Below are 14,096 nucleotides of genomic sequence, written 5' to 3' on the forward strand. Positions count from 1 at the left end.
TATATTAGGTAGAAGGGATTGATGGAGGGGGAAGGGTATGGGGGTAGGAAGGATAGTAGAGTGAAACAGACATTATTACCTCATGTACATATATGACTGCATGACTGATGAGATCCTGCAATATGTATAAGCAGAAAAAATGAGACATTACAATCCATTTAAGAATGATCTATCAAAATGTACAAATGCATTCTACTGTCATGTAAAACTAATTAGAACAAATAAAAAATATTGATAACAAAAAATAAAAATCCATAGAACTCAATAATATAATCAATAATTTAGAATTAACAGAAATATATAGAATATTCCATCCATCAACCAATGAATAAACTTTTTCTCAGCAGCACTTGGATACTTCTCTAAACAGACCATATCTTATACCACAAAGCAACTCTTACCAAATACAAAAAAAAATAGAGATACTATCTTGCATTCTGAATATGAGATCATAAGGAATAAAATTAGAAATCAATGATAAACTAAAAAATAGAAAATACTCCAACACCTGGAGAATAAATAATAAGCTATTTAATGATGCGTGAATATCAGAAGACATCGGGGAGGAGATAAAAATAAATCTTAAAGGTAAATGAAAACATGATACAACATATCAAAATCTCTGGGACACTAAGAAAGTAGTACTAAGAGGAAAGTTCATTGTATTGAGTTCATTTGATAAAATAATAAAAAGTCAACACATAAATGACCTAACATTACATGTCAAAGCCTCAGAAAAAGAACAGATCAACATCAAAAATAGAAGACAAAAAATAATTAAAATCAAAGCTCAAATCAATGAAATAAAAGCAAAAGAAACAATTGAAATATAGACAAAACAAAAAGTTGGTTCTTTGATAAAATAAACAAAATTGATAAGCGCCTACTCATGCTAACAAAGAGAAGGAGAGAGAAAACCCAAAGGACTAAAACTCCTGGTGAAAAATGAAACATCACAATGGACACAACTGAAATACAGAAGATAATGAGAAACTATTTTGAAAATTTATACTCCAATAAAATAGAAAGTGTTGAAGACATTGACAAATTTCAAGAGACATATGATTTACCTAAACTGAATCAGGAGGACATACATGATTTAAACAGAACATTTTCAAGTAATGAAATAGAAAGCACCATCAAAAGCCTATCAATCAAGAAAAGCCCAGGACCAGATGGATTCTCAGCCAAGTTCTACAAGGTCTTCAAAAGAAGAATTAACACCAATATTCCTCAAATTATTCCATGAAATAGAAAAGGAAAGAACCCTTTCTAATTCATTTTATGAGGCTAATATCACTCTGATACCAAAAGCAGACAAAAACAAATCAAGGAAAAAAAACTTCAGACCAATATCCCTGATGAACATAGATGCAAAAATTCTCAATAAAATTCTGGCAAATCACATACAAAAACATATTAAAAACATAGTGTGCCACAATCAACTGGGGTTCATCCCAGGGATGCAGAGTAGGTTGAACATTTGGAAAACAATCGACTTAATTCATCATATCAAAAGACTTAAAAACAAGAATTATATGATCATCTCAATAGATACAGTAATACATGTATTACTGACAAAATACAGCATCCCTTAATGTTCAAAACACTAGAAAAACTAGGGATAGTAGGAACATACCTCAACAACACAAAAGCCATATATGCTAAACCCATAACCAATATAATTCTAAACAGAGAAAAAATTGAAAGCATTTCCTCTAAAAACTGGAACAAGACAAGGATACGCTTTCACCACTTTTATTCAACATTGTCCTTGAAACTCTAGCCAGAGCAATTAGACAGAAGAAAGATATTAAAGGTATACAAATATGTAAAGAAGAACACAAACTATGACTATTTGCTGATATGATTCTATATTTAGAAAATCCAAAAAATTCACCAAAAAATTTCTAGAACTAATAAATGAACTCAGCAAAGTACCAGGATATAAAATCAATACCCATAAATCAAATGCATTCCTATATATCAGTAATGAATCCATTGAAAGAGAAATAAAGAAAACTACCCCATTCACAGTAGCCCAAAAAAATAAAAATAAAAAAAATACTTGGGAATCAATCTAACAATAGAGGTGAAAGACTTCTATAATGAAAACTACAGAACAATAAAGAAAGAAATTGAAGAAAACCTTAGAAGATGGAAAGACCTCCCATGCTCCTAGATAGACAGAATTAATATTATCAAAGTGGCCATACTACCAAAAGTGCTATACAATTTAATGCAATTCCTATTAAAATCCCAATGATGTTCTTCATAGAACTAGAAAAAGCTATCATGAAATTCATTTGGAAAAATAAGGGACCCAAAATAACCAAAGCATTTCTCAACAGGAAAAGTAAAGCAGGAGGCATCACAATCCCAGACTTCAATTATACTACAGAGCTATAGTAATAAAAACAGCATAGTACTGGCACCAAAACAGACATATAGACACCATTGGTACAGAATAGAAGACACAGAGACAAACCCACATAAATACAGGTATCTCATGCTAGACAAAGGTGCCAAAAATCATTCACTGGAGAAAATATAGCTTATTAAACAAATGGTTCAGGGAAAAATGGAAAGCCATATGTAACAAAATGAAATCAAACCTTTGTCTATCACCCTGCACAAAACTCAACTTACTATGGATCAAACACTCAGCCACTAGACAGACCCTGTGACTACTAAAAGAAAAAGTGGGCCCAAATCTTCACCATGTTCACCTAGGATCTGATATCCTTAACAAGACCCCTAAAGGGAAGTTAAATCAAGAATCAATATATGGGAGTGACTCAAAGTACAAAGCTTTTTTTCTGAAAAAGAAACAATCAATAATGTGAAGAGAAAGCCTACAGATTGGGAGACAATTTTTACCACATTCACCTCAGATAGAGCATTAATCTCTAGGCTATTCCAAGAAATCAAAAAACTTAACACCACACAAAGAAACAACCCAATCAAGAAATGGGCTAAGGAACTGAACAGACACCTCACAGAAGAAAATAGACAATCCATCATCAAATATATGAAAAAAGGATCAACAACTCTAGCAATTAGAGAAATGCAGATCAAAACTACTCTGATTTCATCTCACTCCAAATAAATGGCAATTATCAAGAATACAAGCAGCAATAAATGTTGGTGAGGATATGGGGAAAAAGGTACACTCATACATTGCTGGTGGGATTGCAAAATGGTGGAACCATTATGGAAAACAGTATGGTGATTCCTCAGAAAACTTGGAATGGAGCCACCATTTGACCCAGTTATCCCACTCCTCGACTTACATCCAAAGGATATAAAATCAATATACTACAGTGACACAACCACATCAATATTTATAGCAGCTCAATTCACAATAGCTAAAGTATGAAACCAACATTGGTGCCCTTCAACAGATGAATGGATTAAAAAAATGTGAGATATATACGTATGTATATATATATATATATATATGTATATATGTGTATATACATATATATATATCATGGAATATTAGTAAGATTTAAATAAGAATGAAATTATGGCATTTGTTGGTAAATGAATGGAGTTGGAGAATATCATGTGTTAAGTGAAATAAGCCAAACCCCAAAACCCAAAGGCAGATTGTTCTGTCTAATATGAGGATAGTAATTCACAATAAGGGGTGGGGGAGTTAGGGAAGAATAGTTATTTTATATTACATAGAGGGGAGTAAGGGGAGGGGAAAGGGTAAGGGGCTGGAAGGATAGTACATTAAAACAGACATTATTATCTCATGTACATACATGACTACAAAACCAACATGATCTTAAAATATATATCATAAGAAAAATGAGACATTAACACTCCATTTATGTATGGCCTAACAAAATGTATGAATGCATTCTGCTCTCATGCACAGCTAATTAGAATTTTAAAAATTAATAAAAATAAAAGAGTGGGGCAACTCCAGTGAGACAGTCAGGTGGCAGGTTATGAGTTGTATAAGGGCAGGTTCCCTTGAGCATCAAATGTGGATTGGCAACGGTGTTCTGGAAACAAGACATGAGTCAACAGGACCTGTTCAAACCACAAACACAGGGAGCCAGAAACAAAAAAACCACTTCTCAACCAAGTGAAGTATTGTGGAACCTGAACCTCTCGTGTTGCTAATCTTTGCAGCCGTATTTCCTCAGAGGACATATAAAAATATATTTTGGCCACTTGTTTTTTGGGAAAACAAAACATCCAAGTTTCACTGTGTGGTTCCACTCAAAAAATTCTGTACATACCATTAAGAGATGTAGAAGAGAGGTAATGATTGAGTAGAGAAGGGGGAAGGGACCTAGTGGCCTTTCTGCTCTCATGCCAGGGGTCTGTGTTGCACATTCCAAGTTTCTTTGTCCACCAGTTGCATAATGAGGACGCAGGTGGTGAAAATCCAGCTGCTCACTTCTGTGTCCCCAGAAAACATATGGACGCTGAAGTCAATCTTTACCACAGGCAGGCTTGACCTCCTACCCACACTGACATTAATATTCACCAGACAGAGGCAGAATATCATGTGACATCCTCTCTGTGAGGAAAGAGAAATAGAAAGACACTTCAGAGACGACTTAGGAAGAGCTGACAAATGAATTCAATCATATCAGGAAAGGAAATCATGTTTTCCTGGCCACCTGAAATTGAAATCCAAAACAAACTGACCAATTTGATAATTGCCTATTTACTAATACATACAAGGACAGGGAAAGAGTATTACATGTGAAGACAGCAGCCCCTTAGCAGGGTATAAAATGGGATGTGGGAAGAGAGACCTCGAAACCTCCCAGACTCATCTTCCTGGAAAGATTCCCACAACCTCCATCCTCTGACACCATGTGCAACTCCTGTTGTGGATCCTGCTGCTCTGGCCAGGGCTGTGGCTGCTGCCAGCGCAGGTGCTGCCAGACCACCTGCTGCAGGACCACCTGCTGCCACCCCAGCTGCTGCTGCAGTCCCTGCTGTGGTGGGGGCAGCGGCTGTGGAGGTTCCAGTGGCTGTGGTGGGTACAGTGGCTGTGGCTCCTGCTGCTGCCGCCCCATCTGCTGTAGGACCACCTGCTGCAGGACCACCTGCTGCCGCCCCAGCTGCTGTGGCTCCTGCTGCTGCAGCCCCTGCTGTGGTGGATGCAGTGGCTGTGGTGGCTCCAGTGGCTGCGGTGGGTGCAGTGGCTGTGGCTCCTGCTGCTGCCGCCCCATCTGCTGTAGGACCACCTGCTGCAGGACCACCTGCTGCCGCCCCAGCTGCTGTGGCTCCTGCTGCTGCAGCCCCTGCTGTGGTGGATGCAGTGGCTGTGGAGGCTCCAGTGGCTGTGGTGGGTGCAGTGGCTGTGGCTCCTGCTGCTGCCGCCCCATCTGCTGTAGGACCACCTGCTGCAGGACCATCTGCTGCCGCCCCAGCTGCTGTGGCTCCTGCTGATGCCACCCAACCTGCTGAGAGTCTGGATGCTGCCAGCACTCTTGCTGGCACCCACCCCAGGTCCCTAATGGCCTGGCCCTGTAGGACCTCCTGCTGTATCATCCAAAGCTTCTAGAACACCTGCTGCAGAACCCAGTGCTGCCCCCTCACCTGCTGCCTTTCCAACTGCTGCCACCCCATTTCTGTCCACACCACCTGACCCTCCCCAGTCTCCTCCAGTGGTTCCTACTGCTGAGCACTCTGACCTCATCTCTGTTCCTCCTCAACCAATATTCTCCATGGACTCCATCTATCAGCCCCTACATGATGGAACAATTGGACACAATTCCAACTGATTATATGAGAGAGTTTGGCGTCCAAATGCACTGCCCCTCCCCCACTGGCTTCCTCTGTCTCTTACTGATGTAAACAAGTTTGAATTTTCTCTATCTTTCCTCTACTGTCTCATTACCTCTTTGGATATTATTGCTCTCTGGCATGTTGTCTCATGTGGAGACAGAGCTACATCTTCAATAAATCTAAATTTTACTGGCATACACATTTACTGGCATCGTGTCTCTTTATTTTTCCCTTTTGAGTAGCTGTCCTACTCTGCCTTTTTTTGATAGGACATCTATCAAGATTTAAATGCCACAGCACACCATCTGAGAGGCTCCACCTCTGTTCTGTGAGCATTTGTCATTATGATCTCCAGTAATGGTTTGGAAAGCAAGCACCTGGGACTCCCTGCCTGAGGACTTTCTCTGGATGAAGAGCATCCTCTTTATTATTACCTTCATATTAATTGAATGAAACAGCTGAACCAAAGCATATACAGAAACCAGGTTTATTTTTCTCATTATTCTGGTGGTTCCAATTGTGACCAAGTGGTACCCTTTCTATGGGTCTTTGCTGAGGACACTGAGTGACAAAGGCTAGAAGCATCTCATAGATTACACTGCATCCCTCACCCCCTGAAAGAAAAAGAAAGAGCTGAAGTCTCCCAGTATCTTTGTAGGGTCTGCTTCCAGTGGCCTAATGGATTCCCTGGAAACCTTACATTTTCAAGGTCCACAGCACCTCCCAATTTGGTCAGTCTAGGAGGCTAACATTGACAATAAGCATGAGAGTCACTATCCATGTTCAAGGCACAGTACTTGTGAACACCAAGAAGGAGAAAATGGTGGAGCCACCTACAGACTGCAATCCCTAGTTAGTTCAGATCATTGAGCCACAAAATAGAAATATAAAAGATCTATACTAACTCCATATTTAGAAGATCTAAAGATTCCACCAGAAATCTTCTAGAACTATTGAATGAATTCAACAAGGTAGCAGGATATAAAATTAACACCCATAAATCAGTCGTGTTCCTATATATCAATGATGAACCCACTGAGAGAGAAATTGGGAAAACTACCCCATTAACAATAGCATCAAAAAATACTTGAAAATCAGTCTAAAAGAAGAGGTAACAGACCTCTTCAATCAAAACTACAGAACACTAAAGAAAGAAATTAAAGAAGACCTTAGAAGATGGAAAGATCTCCCATGTTCTTGGATAGTTTGAATTAGATCAACAATATATGAAAAAAATGTTCAACATCTCTAACAATTAAAAAAATACAAATCATAACTACTCCAAGATTTCATCTCACTCAAGCCAGAATGGCAATTATCAAGAATAGAAGCAATAATAAATGTTGGTAAGGATGTGGGGAAAAGGTATACTCATACATTGCTGGCGGGACTGCCAACTGGTGCAACCACTCTGAAGAGCATCATAGAGATTCCTCAGAAAATTTGGAATGGAACCACCATTTGACCCAGCTATCTCACTCCTCTGATTATACCCAAAGGACTTAAAATCTCCATACTACAGAGATGCAGTCACATCCATATTTATAGCAGCTTGAATCTCATTAACTAATCCATGGAACCTACCTACGAGCCTTTCAATAGATGAATGGATAAAGAAAATGTGGTGGCAGGCTGGCACCCACCCCCACTGAGAGCAGATCCAGCCCAGTGCCTGCTCTGTGTGGATCCAGGGCTGCCACATGCCTGCTCTGTGTGGATCCAGTCCAGTGCCTGCTCTGTGTGGATCCAGTTCCCAACTACCAACAGGTTGGGTCACCTCTGCTACCATCTTGAATTATCCCTGCTGCTGCTGCCATCTTAATTGGGGCAACTTCCATCTTGGGACACCTTCCAAGAACTAGAAGTTCATTTTCAAGATACCTACATGTTAGCCATAGCTGTAGTCACCAACCTGGAATGTGGTCCCTTTCATCAAGGGATAAGAGTCAGGACCTGAAAGATCATCACCAAAGGGATCCAGCAGGCTTGGATACATCTGAGGTATCCCTGAGGGGTGTGTTAATAACCACCATCGTGTTACAGAGGCAGGAGAGAGCATTGCAAGGGGTTGGTAGGTGGGAAGAATGTGTGAAGGCATCTTGATCCTGGCTCATGCAGTCAACAATCTGGTGCCCACCTGGATCCCAGAGACAATTTAGGCAGCACTCGCTGGGACCCAACATCAGCCTGGTCCACAACTTCACCAATTACCTGGTCCAACTGGTTTGACCATCTAAAGGTCCCCCTGGCTACTCAACCCACAGTCTCCTAACCATCCCCTAGCCACCAATTTGACCCAGTGCTTGCAGTTACATGACTGGCCCACAGCTTTCAATGACTGGTCCTGATTTTCTCAATACAGAATAGCTTTCTGAGACCAGCATAAATTTCTCAGCACTCAACATTCAGAACCTCCAGAACAGAGGTCCCTCACTGGGAACTCAAAAGGGCAGGGGAAGGAGAGATACAATTTAGAGACTAAATTATAGACCAGGAATTGTGGTGTCCACAAGTGAAGAAAGGAGCAAGACCAGGCTCCTGTATCACATGAGTGGATACCAAAGGAGAGTCCTGGGTGCAGTCTTCCAGAGGACTGGCAGTTGCTATAGCCTGCCTCCAGGAGTCCCACCTCTGTATCTAATCCTCTCACCTTAGTAGCTTTCACCACCCAAGGATGGAGTTACCAGCAAACTCCAGACAACCCCACCTCTCAGAAGAGAAGGGAAGCAGAGAAGATACTGAACCCCAACAGAAACAATTATTCAATTTTCCTTCAAGACTTTTTTCCCCTTTTTTCTTTACTTTTTTGTTTTTGTTTTGTTTTGTTTTGTTGTTGTTGTTTTGTTTCCCACTCTCACATCCCCATTATTTTTTAAATCAAGTAGCTTTTATGTATCAGGCTACTGAAGACTGGGAGGATTGAATAGTATATTACAGTTTTGTTGTAGATTCTTTTTTTTTTTTTACTCTCTCTATTTTCCTCCTATTTACCTGTTTCCTCAGAATCTCTTTCTCCCTTTTGTCTTGCTAACAACCAACTTCTTTAGATTCCTCTTTCACTCTTCCTATGATCTAGTACCTCTATATTTTCACTTCTTACCTCACTAACATCACATACTACACTCTTCTGCCCTCCTCTCTTTTTCCACTGTGTAGAAATAGTAGAACTTATTGCAAACCCATTGTTTATGTTGTAGATAATAATCTAAACCACCCTCTCTGTTTATTACAACAATAGTCAATATCTTAATAGGGGTTATTTGTTTTAAGTCTACATATTGTTTGCATTGGGTACTATTAATATTGATCTCCCCATTAAAGGCAAGGTATTAGAAACCTGCAGGACATTATAAATCTATACAGTGAAATCTATATTACCTTGGATCCACACTGGAAGAGGGGAAGATATAGGAACAACATGAAAAACAAGGGAACAAAGCACCTCAAACAAACCAATATGCTATACTAATAGAATCCATTGACAGCATAGTAGAAGAAATGTCAGAAAAGGTGTTCAGAATGTACAGAATTAAAATGATCTGTGAAGTAAAGGATGATATAAGACAGCAAATGCAGGCAACAAAAGATCACTACAATAAACAGTTAAAAGAACAAATGCAGGAAGCAAATGATTATTTCAATAAAGAGATAGAGATTCAGAAAAAGAACCATACAGAAATCCTTGAAATGAAGGAAGCAATAAACAAATAAAAACTCGATACAAAGCATCAACTACAGACTAGATCACTTGGAAGACAGAAACTCAGACAATGAAGACAAAATCTTGAAAATAAAGTCGACCACACAGAGAAGATGGTAAGAAATCATGAGCAGAACATAAAAAGATCAAATTTAAGAATTATTGGGATAGAGGAAGGCACAGAGATACAAACCAAAGGAATGAACAATCTATTCCATGAAATAAAAGAAAATTTCCCAAACCTGAAGAATGAAATGGAAAATCAAATACAAGAGGCTTATGGTACACTGAATGCACAAAATTTCAATAGATCCACACCAACACATATTTTAATGAAAATGTCCAACATACAAAACAAAGATAGAATCTTAAAAGTCACAAAAGAAAAGTATCAGATTACATATGGGGGAAACCAATACAGATATCAGCAGATTTCTCAGACCAGACCCTAAAAGCTAGGAGGACCTGGAACACCATATTTCAGGTTCTGAAAGAACATGGATGCCAACCAAGAATCTCTTACCCAGCAAAACTAACCTTCAGATTTGATGACAAAATAAAATCCTTCCATGATAAACAAAAGTTCAAAGAATTTACAAATACAAAGCCTGCACTACAGAACATTGTCAGCAAAATATTCCATGAGGAGGAAGTATAAAACAACGATGCAAGACAGCAAAGGGAGGAAATACACTAAAGTAAAGGTCAATCAAACTAGAAACCTAATCAAGTTAAAAATTGAAGATAAGACAAAATAACCAGGAACACACATCATATCTCAATAATAACCCTAAATGCTAATGGCCTAAACTCATTAATCAAAATTCATAGACAGGCAGATGGATTTTTATAAAAGACCCACCATTATGCTTCCTCAGGAGACTAATCTCACAGGAAAGCACATCCACAGACGAAAGGTGAAAGGATGGGAAAAAACATTTCATGCTCACAAACTCAGTAAAAAAGCAGGGATTGCCATCCTCATATCACATGAAGTGAACTTCAAATCAAAGTAAGTTAGAAGAGATAAAGTAGGCCATTTCATAGTGCTTAAGGGAAACATAAGTCAAAAATACATAACAATCATAAATATCTATGCCCCAAACAATGGAGCATCTATGTAAGTAAAAAAAAAAAAAAAAAAAAACCTTCTCAATTTCACCACAACACAATGATACTGGGTGACTTTAATACACCTCTCTCACCACTGTATAGATTTTCTAAAAAATGAACACAAAAACCAAAGAACTCAATAATACAATCAATAATTTAGACTTAACAGACTTTTATACAGTATTCCATCCATAAACCAGTGAATACACTTTTTTATCAGCAGCACATGGATTCTTCTCTACAATAAACCATATGTTATGCCACAAAGCAAATCTTAGCAAATACAAAAAAATAGAGATACTACCTTGCATTCTATCAGAACACAATGGAATGAAATTGGAAATCAATGACAAAATTAAACAGAAACTTCCTCAACACCTAGAGACTAAATAATATACTGTTGAATGATGCATGGATAGCAGAAGACAGCATGGAAGACATAAAAAAATTCATAGATGTAATCAAGTACACCAATACAACATATCAAAATCTCTGAGACACTATGAAAACACTTCTATGAGGAAAATTTATTGCATTGACCTCATTCAATAAAAGAATAAAAAGTCAATAAATAAATGACCTAACATTACATCTCAAAGTTCTAGAAAAGGAACATATCAACATCAAAAGGAGGAGGAAAAAGGACATAGTTAAAATCAGAGCTGCAATCAATGAAATCGAAACAAAAGAAACAAATTTTTAAAAATGACAAAACAAAAATTGGTTCTTTGAAACAATAAATAAAATTGATGAACCCTTACCCACACCAATGAAAAGAAGCTGAGAGAAAATTCAAATTAATAAAATTTGTAATGAAAAAGGAAATACAATAGACTATTGTACTATTGAAACATAAAACATAAGTAGAAGCTATTTTGAAAAACTATACTTCAACAAAATAGAAAATCTCAAAGAAATCAACAGATTTATATACACATATTATAATTATATATATATATAATCTACTCAAACTGAATCAGGAGGAAATACACAATTTAAACAGATCAATTTCAAGCAATGAAACAGAATATGCCATCAAAACCCTACCAACAAAGAAAAGTCAAGGAACAGAAGAACTCACAGCTGAGTTCTACAAGAACTTCAAAAGAGAATTAATACCAATACTCCTCAAATGATTCCAAGAAATAGAACACATTATATGAAGCTAGTATTACCCTGATACCAAAAGTAGATGAAGACACATGAAGGAAAGAATACTTCAGACCAATATCCCTGATGAACATAGATACAAAAAAATTCTCAATAAAATTCTGGCAAACCACAATAAAAAAACATATTCAAAAGATAGAGCACCAAGATCAGGTGGGGTTCACCCAGGGATGGAGGGTTGGTTCAACATACAGAAAACAATCAACAAAATTCAAAATATCAATAGACATCAAAACAAGAATCATATGATCATCTCAATGTAGGAAACCATCTCAGGATGTAGGAAAGCATTTGACAAAATACTGCACATCCCTTCACGTTTAAAACACTAGAAAAACTAGGGATAGTAGGAACATTCTTCAACATTGTAAAAGCCAGCCATGTATGCTAAACCCAAGGCCAACATAATTCCAAATGGAGAAAATTGAAACCATTCTATCTAAAAACTGGAACCAGACAGGGATGCCCTCTTTCACCAGGTGGCAGGTTATGTGTTGTACAATGGCAGGTTCCCTGGAGTCTCATGTGGATTGGCAAGGTTGTTCTGGAAACAAGACTTGAGTCAACACGGCCTGTTCAAAGCACAAACACAGGGAGACAGAAACAGTAGGAAACAATTCTCAACCAAGTGGAGTGTTGAGGAATCTGAACCTCACGGTGTTGCTGATCTCTGCAGCCATATCTCCTCAGAGGGCCCCTAAAAAACATTTTGGCCGTTTGTTTCTTGGGGAAACCAAACATCCAAGTTTCACTATGTGTGTTTCCACTCACAAAGTTCTGTATATCCCATTAAGAGATGTAGAAGAGAGGTAATGAAAGGGGAAGAGTCCGAGGGACCTTCCTGCTCTCATGCTAGGGGTCTGTGTTGCACATTCCAAGCTTCTTTGTCCAACAGATACATAATGAGGATGCATGTGTTGAAAAATCCAGCTGTTTACTCCTGCGTCCCCAGAAAACATATGGGACACTGAAGTCAATCTTTACCAAGGGCAGGCTTGACCTCCTACCCACACTGACAATAATGCCCACCAGACAGAGGCAGAATGTCATGTGACATCCTCTCTGTGAGGAAGGAGAAATAGAAAGACACTTCAGAGACGACTCAGGAAGCACTGACCAATGAATCCAATCATATCAGGAAACGAGATCATGTTTTCCTGGCCACCTGAAATTGAAATCCAAAACAAACTGGCCAATATGATAATTGCCTATTTACTAATACATACAAGGACAAGGAAATGGTATTACATGTGAAGACAGCAGCCCCTTAGCAGGGTATAAGGGGGGATGTGAGGAAGAGAGACCTCCAAACCTCCCAAACTCACCTTCCTGGAAACATCCCTAGAACCTCCATCCTTTGACACCATGTGCAACTCCTGTTGTGGATCCTGCTGTTCCGGCCAGGGCTGTGGCTGTTGCCAGCGCAGGTGCTGCCAGACCACCTGCTGCAGAACCACCTGCTGCCGCCCCAGCTGCTGCTGTAGCTCCTGCTGTGGTGGCTCCAGTAGCTGTGGTGGCTCCAGTGGCTGTGGTGGCTCCAGTGGCTGTGGTGGATGCGGTGGCTGTGGTGGGTGCAGTGGCTGTGGCTCCTGCTGCTGCCGCCCCATCTGCTGTAGGACCACCTGCTGCAGGACCACCTGCTGCCGCCCCAGCTGCTGCTGTAGCCCCTGCTGTGGTGGTTCCAGTGGCTGTGGTGGCTCCAGTGGCTGTGGTGGGTGCAGTGGCTGTGGCTCCTGCTGCTGCCGCCCCATCTGCTGTAGGACCACCTGCTGCAGGACCACCTGCTCCCACCCCAGCTGCTGTGGTTCCTGCTGCTGCAGCCCCTGCTGTGGTGGCTCCAGTGGCTGTGGTGGCTCCAGTGGCTGTGGCTCCTGCTGCTGTCACCCCACCTGCTGCCAGACCACCTGCTGCCAGACCACCTGCTGCCGCCCCAGCTGCTGTAGCTCCTGCTGATGCCACCCAACCTGCTGCTAGCCTGTACTACCAGCCCAGCTGCTGCCAGTCACTCCAGAGGCTGAATGCACAGCTACTCTAGCCCCTCGGCTTCATCTGCAGTTACCACTAGCCTTCCTGTTCCCAGTCCACCTGCTGCCAAACCCAATGCTTCCCCTCACCTGCTGCCTTTGGCTGTTGCCATACTACCTGCTGTCAGACGTCCTGGTGCCACCCCGTATACTCTAGTGGTTCTTGCTGCTGAGCTCTCTCCCCTGCTCCCTCTCCTCTGCTTCATTAACCAATATTCTTGATGCAGTTTATCTGTGAGCCCAATCATGAGAGACCAACTAGAATCTCATTTCCCATGATTGTTGCCCTCCAAACACTGCCCATTGCCCACCAGGTTACTATC

The 14,096-nt window shown here is 40.0% G+C and overlaps 2 protein-coding genes across 5 annotated transcripts; both read left to right on the forward strand.

The window, feature by feature from the left end:
- Window positions 1-4,845: 4,845 nt before the first annotated feature.
- On the forward strand, window positions 4,846-5,427 carry LOC124980037 (keratin-associated protein 4-4-like). 3 transcript variants are annotated; one of them, XM_047545138.1, is made up of 3 exons: window positions 4,846-4,963; window positions 4,997-5,096; window positions 5,208-5,427. In XM_047545138.1, exons 1-3 carry the CDS (start codon window positions 4,846-4,848, stop codon window positions 5,425-5,427), a joined length of 438 nt encoding a protein of 145 aa, XP_047401094.1. The 3 variants fall into 3 exon arrangements, with proteins under 3 accessions (XP_047401094.1, XP_047401093.1, XP_047401092.1); XM_047545137.1 differs by having other exon boundaries at window positions 4,997-5,427; XM_047545136.1 differs by having other exon boundaries at window positions 4,846-5,427.
- A 7,687-nt stretch (window positions 5,428-13,114) lies between these two features.
- On the forward strand, window positions 13,115-13,702 carry LOC124980038 (keratin-associated protein 4-4-like). 2 transcript variants are annotated; one of them, XM_047545140.1, is made up of 3 exons: window positions 13,115-13,236; window positions 13,342-13,401; window positions 13,501-13,702. In XM_047545140.1, the coding sequence occupies exons 1-3, from the start codon at window positions 13,115-13,117 to the stop codon at window positions 13,700-13,702; spliced, it is 384 nt and encodes a 127-aa protein (XP_047401096.1). The 2 variants fall into 2 exon arrangements, with proteins under 2 accessions (XP_047401096.1, XP_047401095.1); XM_047545139.1 differs by having other exon boundaries at window positions 13,342-13,400; window positions 13,485-13,702.
- The last annotated feature ends 394 nt before the right edge of the window (window positions 13,703-14,096 follow it).

Source organism: Sciurus carolinensis, chromosome 3 (genome assembly GCF_902686445.1).
Source record: "Sciurus carolinensis chromosome 3, mSciCar1.2, whole genome shotgun sequence".
Lineage (NCBI taxonomy): Eukaryota > Metazoa > Chordata > Mammalia > Rodentia > Sciuridae > Sciurus > Sciurus carolinensis.

What these genes read in the sequence shown, in the direction of transcription:
- LOC124980038 (XM_047545139.1), top strand. Translation starts at nt 13,115, where the DNA reads ATGTGCAACTCCTGTTGTGGATCCTGCTGTTCCGGCCAGGGCTGTGGC. An exon ending in CCCAGCTGCTGCTGTAGCTC is followed by an intron (nt 13,237 to 13,341) that starts CTGCTGTGGTGG and finishes CTGTGGCTCCTG; the next exon opens with CTGCTGCCGCCCCATCTGCT. An exon ending in GACCACCTGCTGCCGCCCCA is followed by an intron (nt 13,401 to 13,484) that starts GCTGCTGCTGTA and finishes GCTGTGGCTCCT; the next exon opens with GCTGCTGCCGCCCCATCTGC.
- LOC124980037 (XM_047545136.1), top strand. Translation starts at nt 4,846, where the DNA reads ATGTGCAACTCCTGTTGTGGATCCTGCTGCTCTGGCCAGGGCTGTGGC.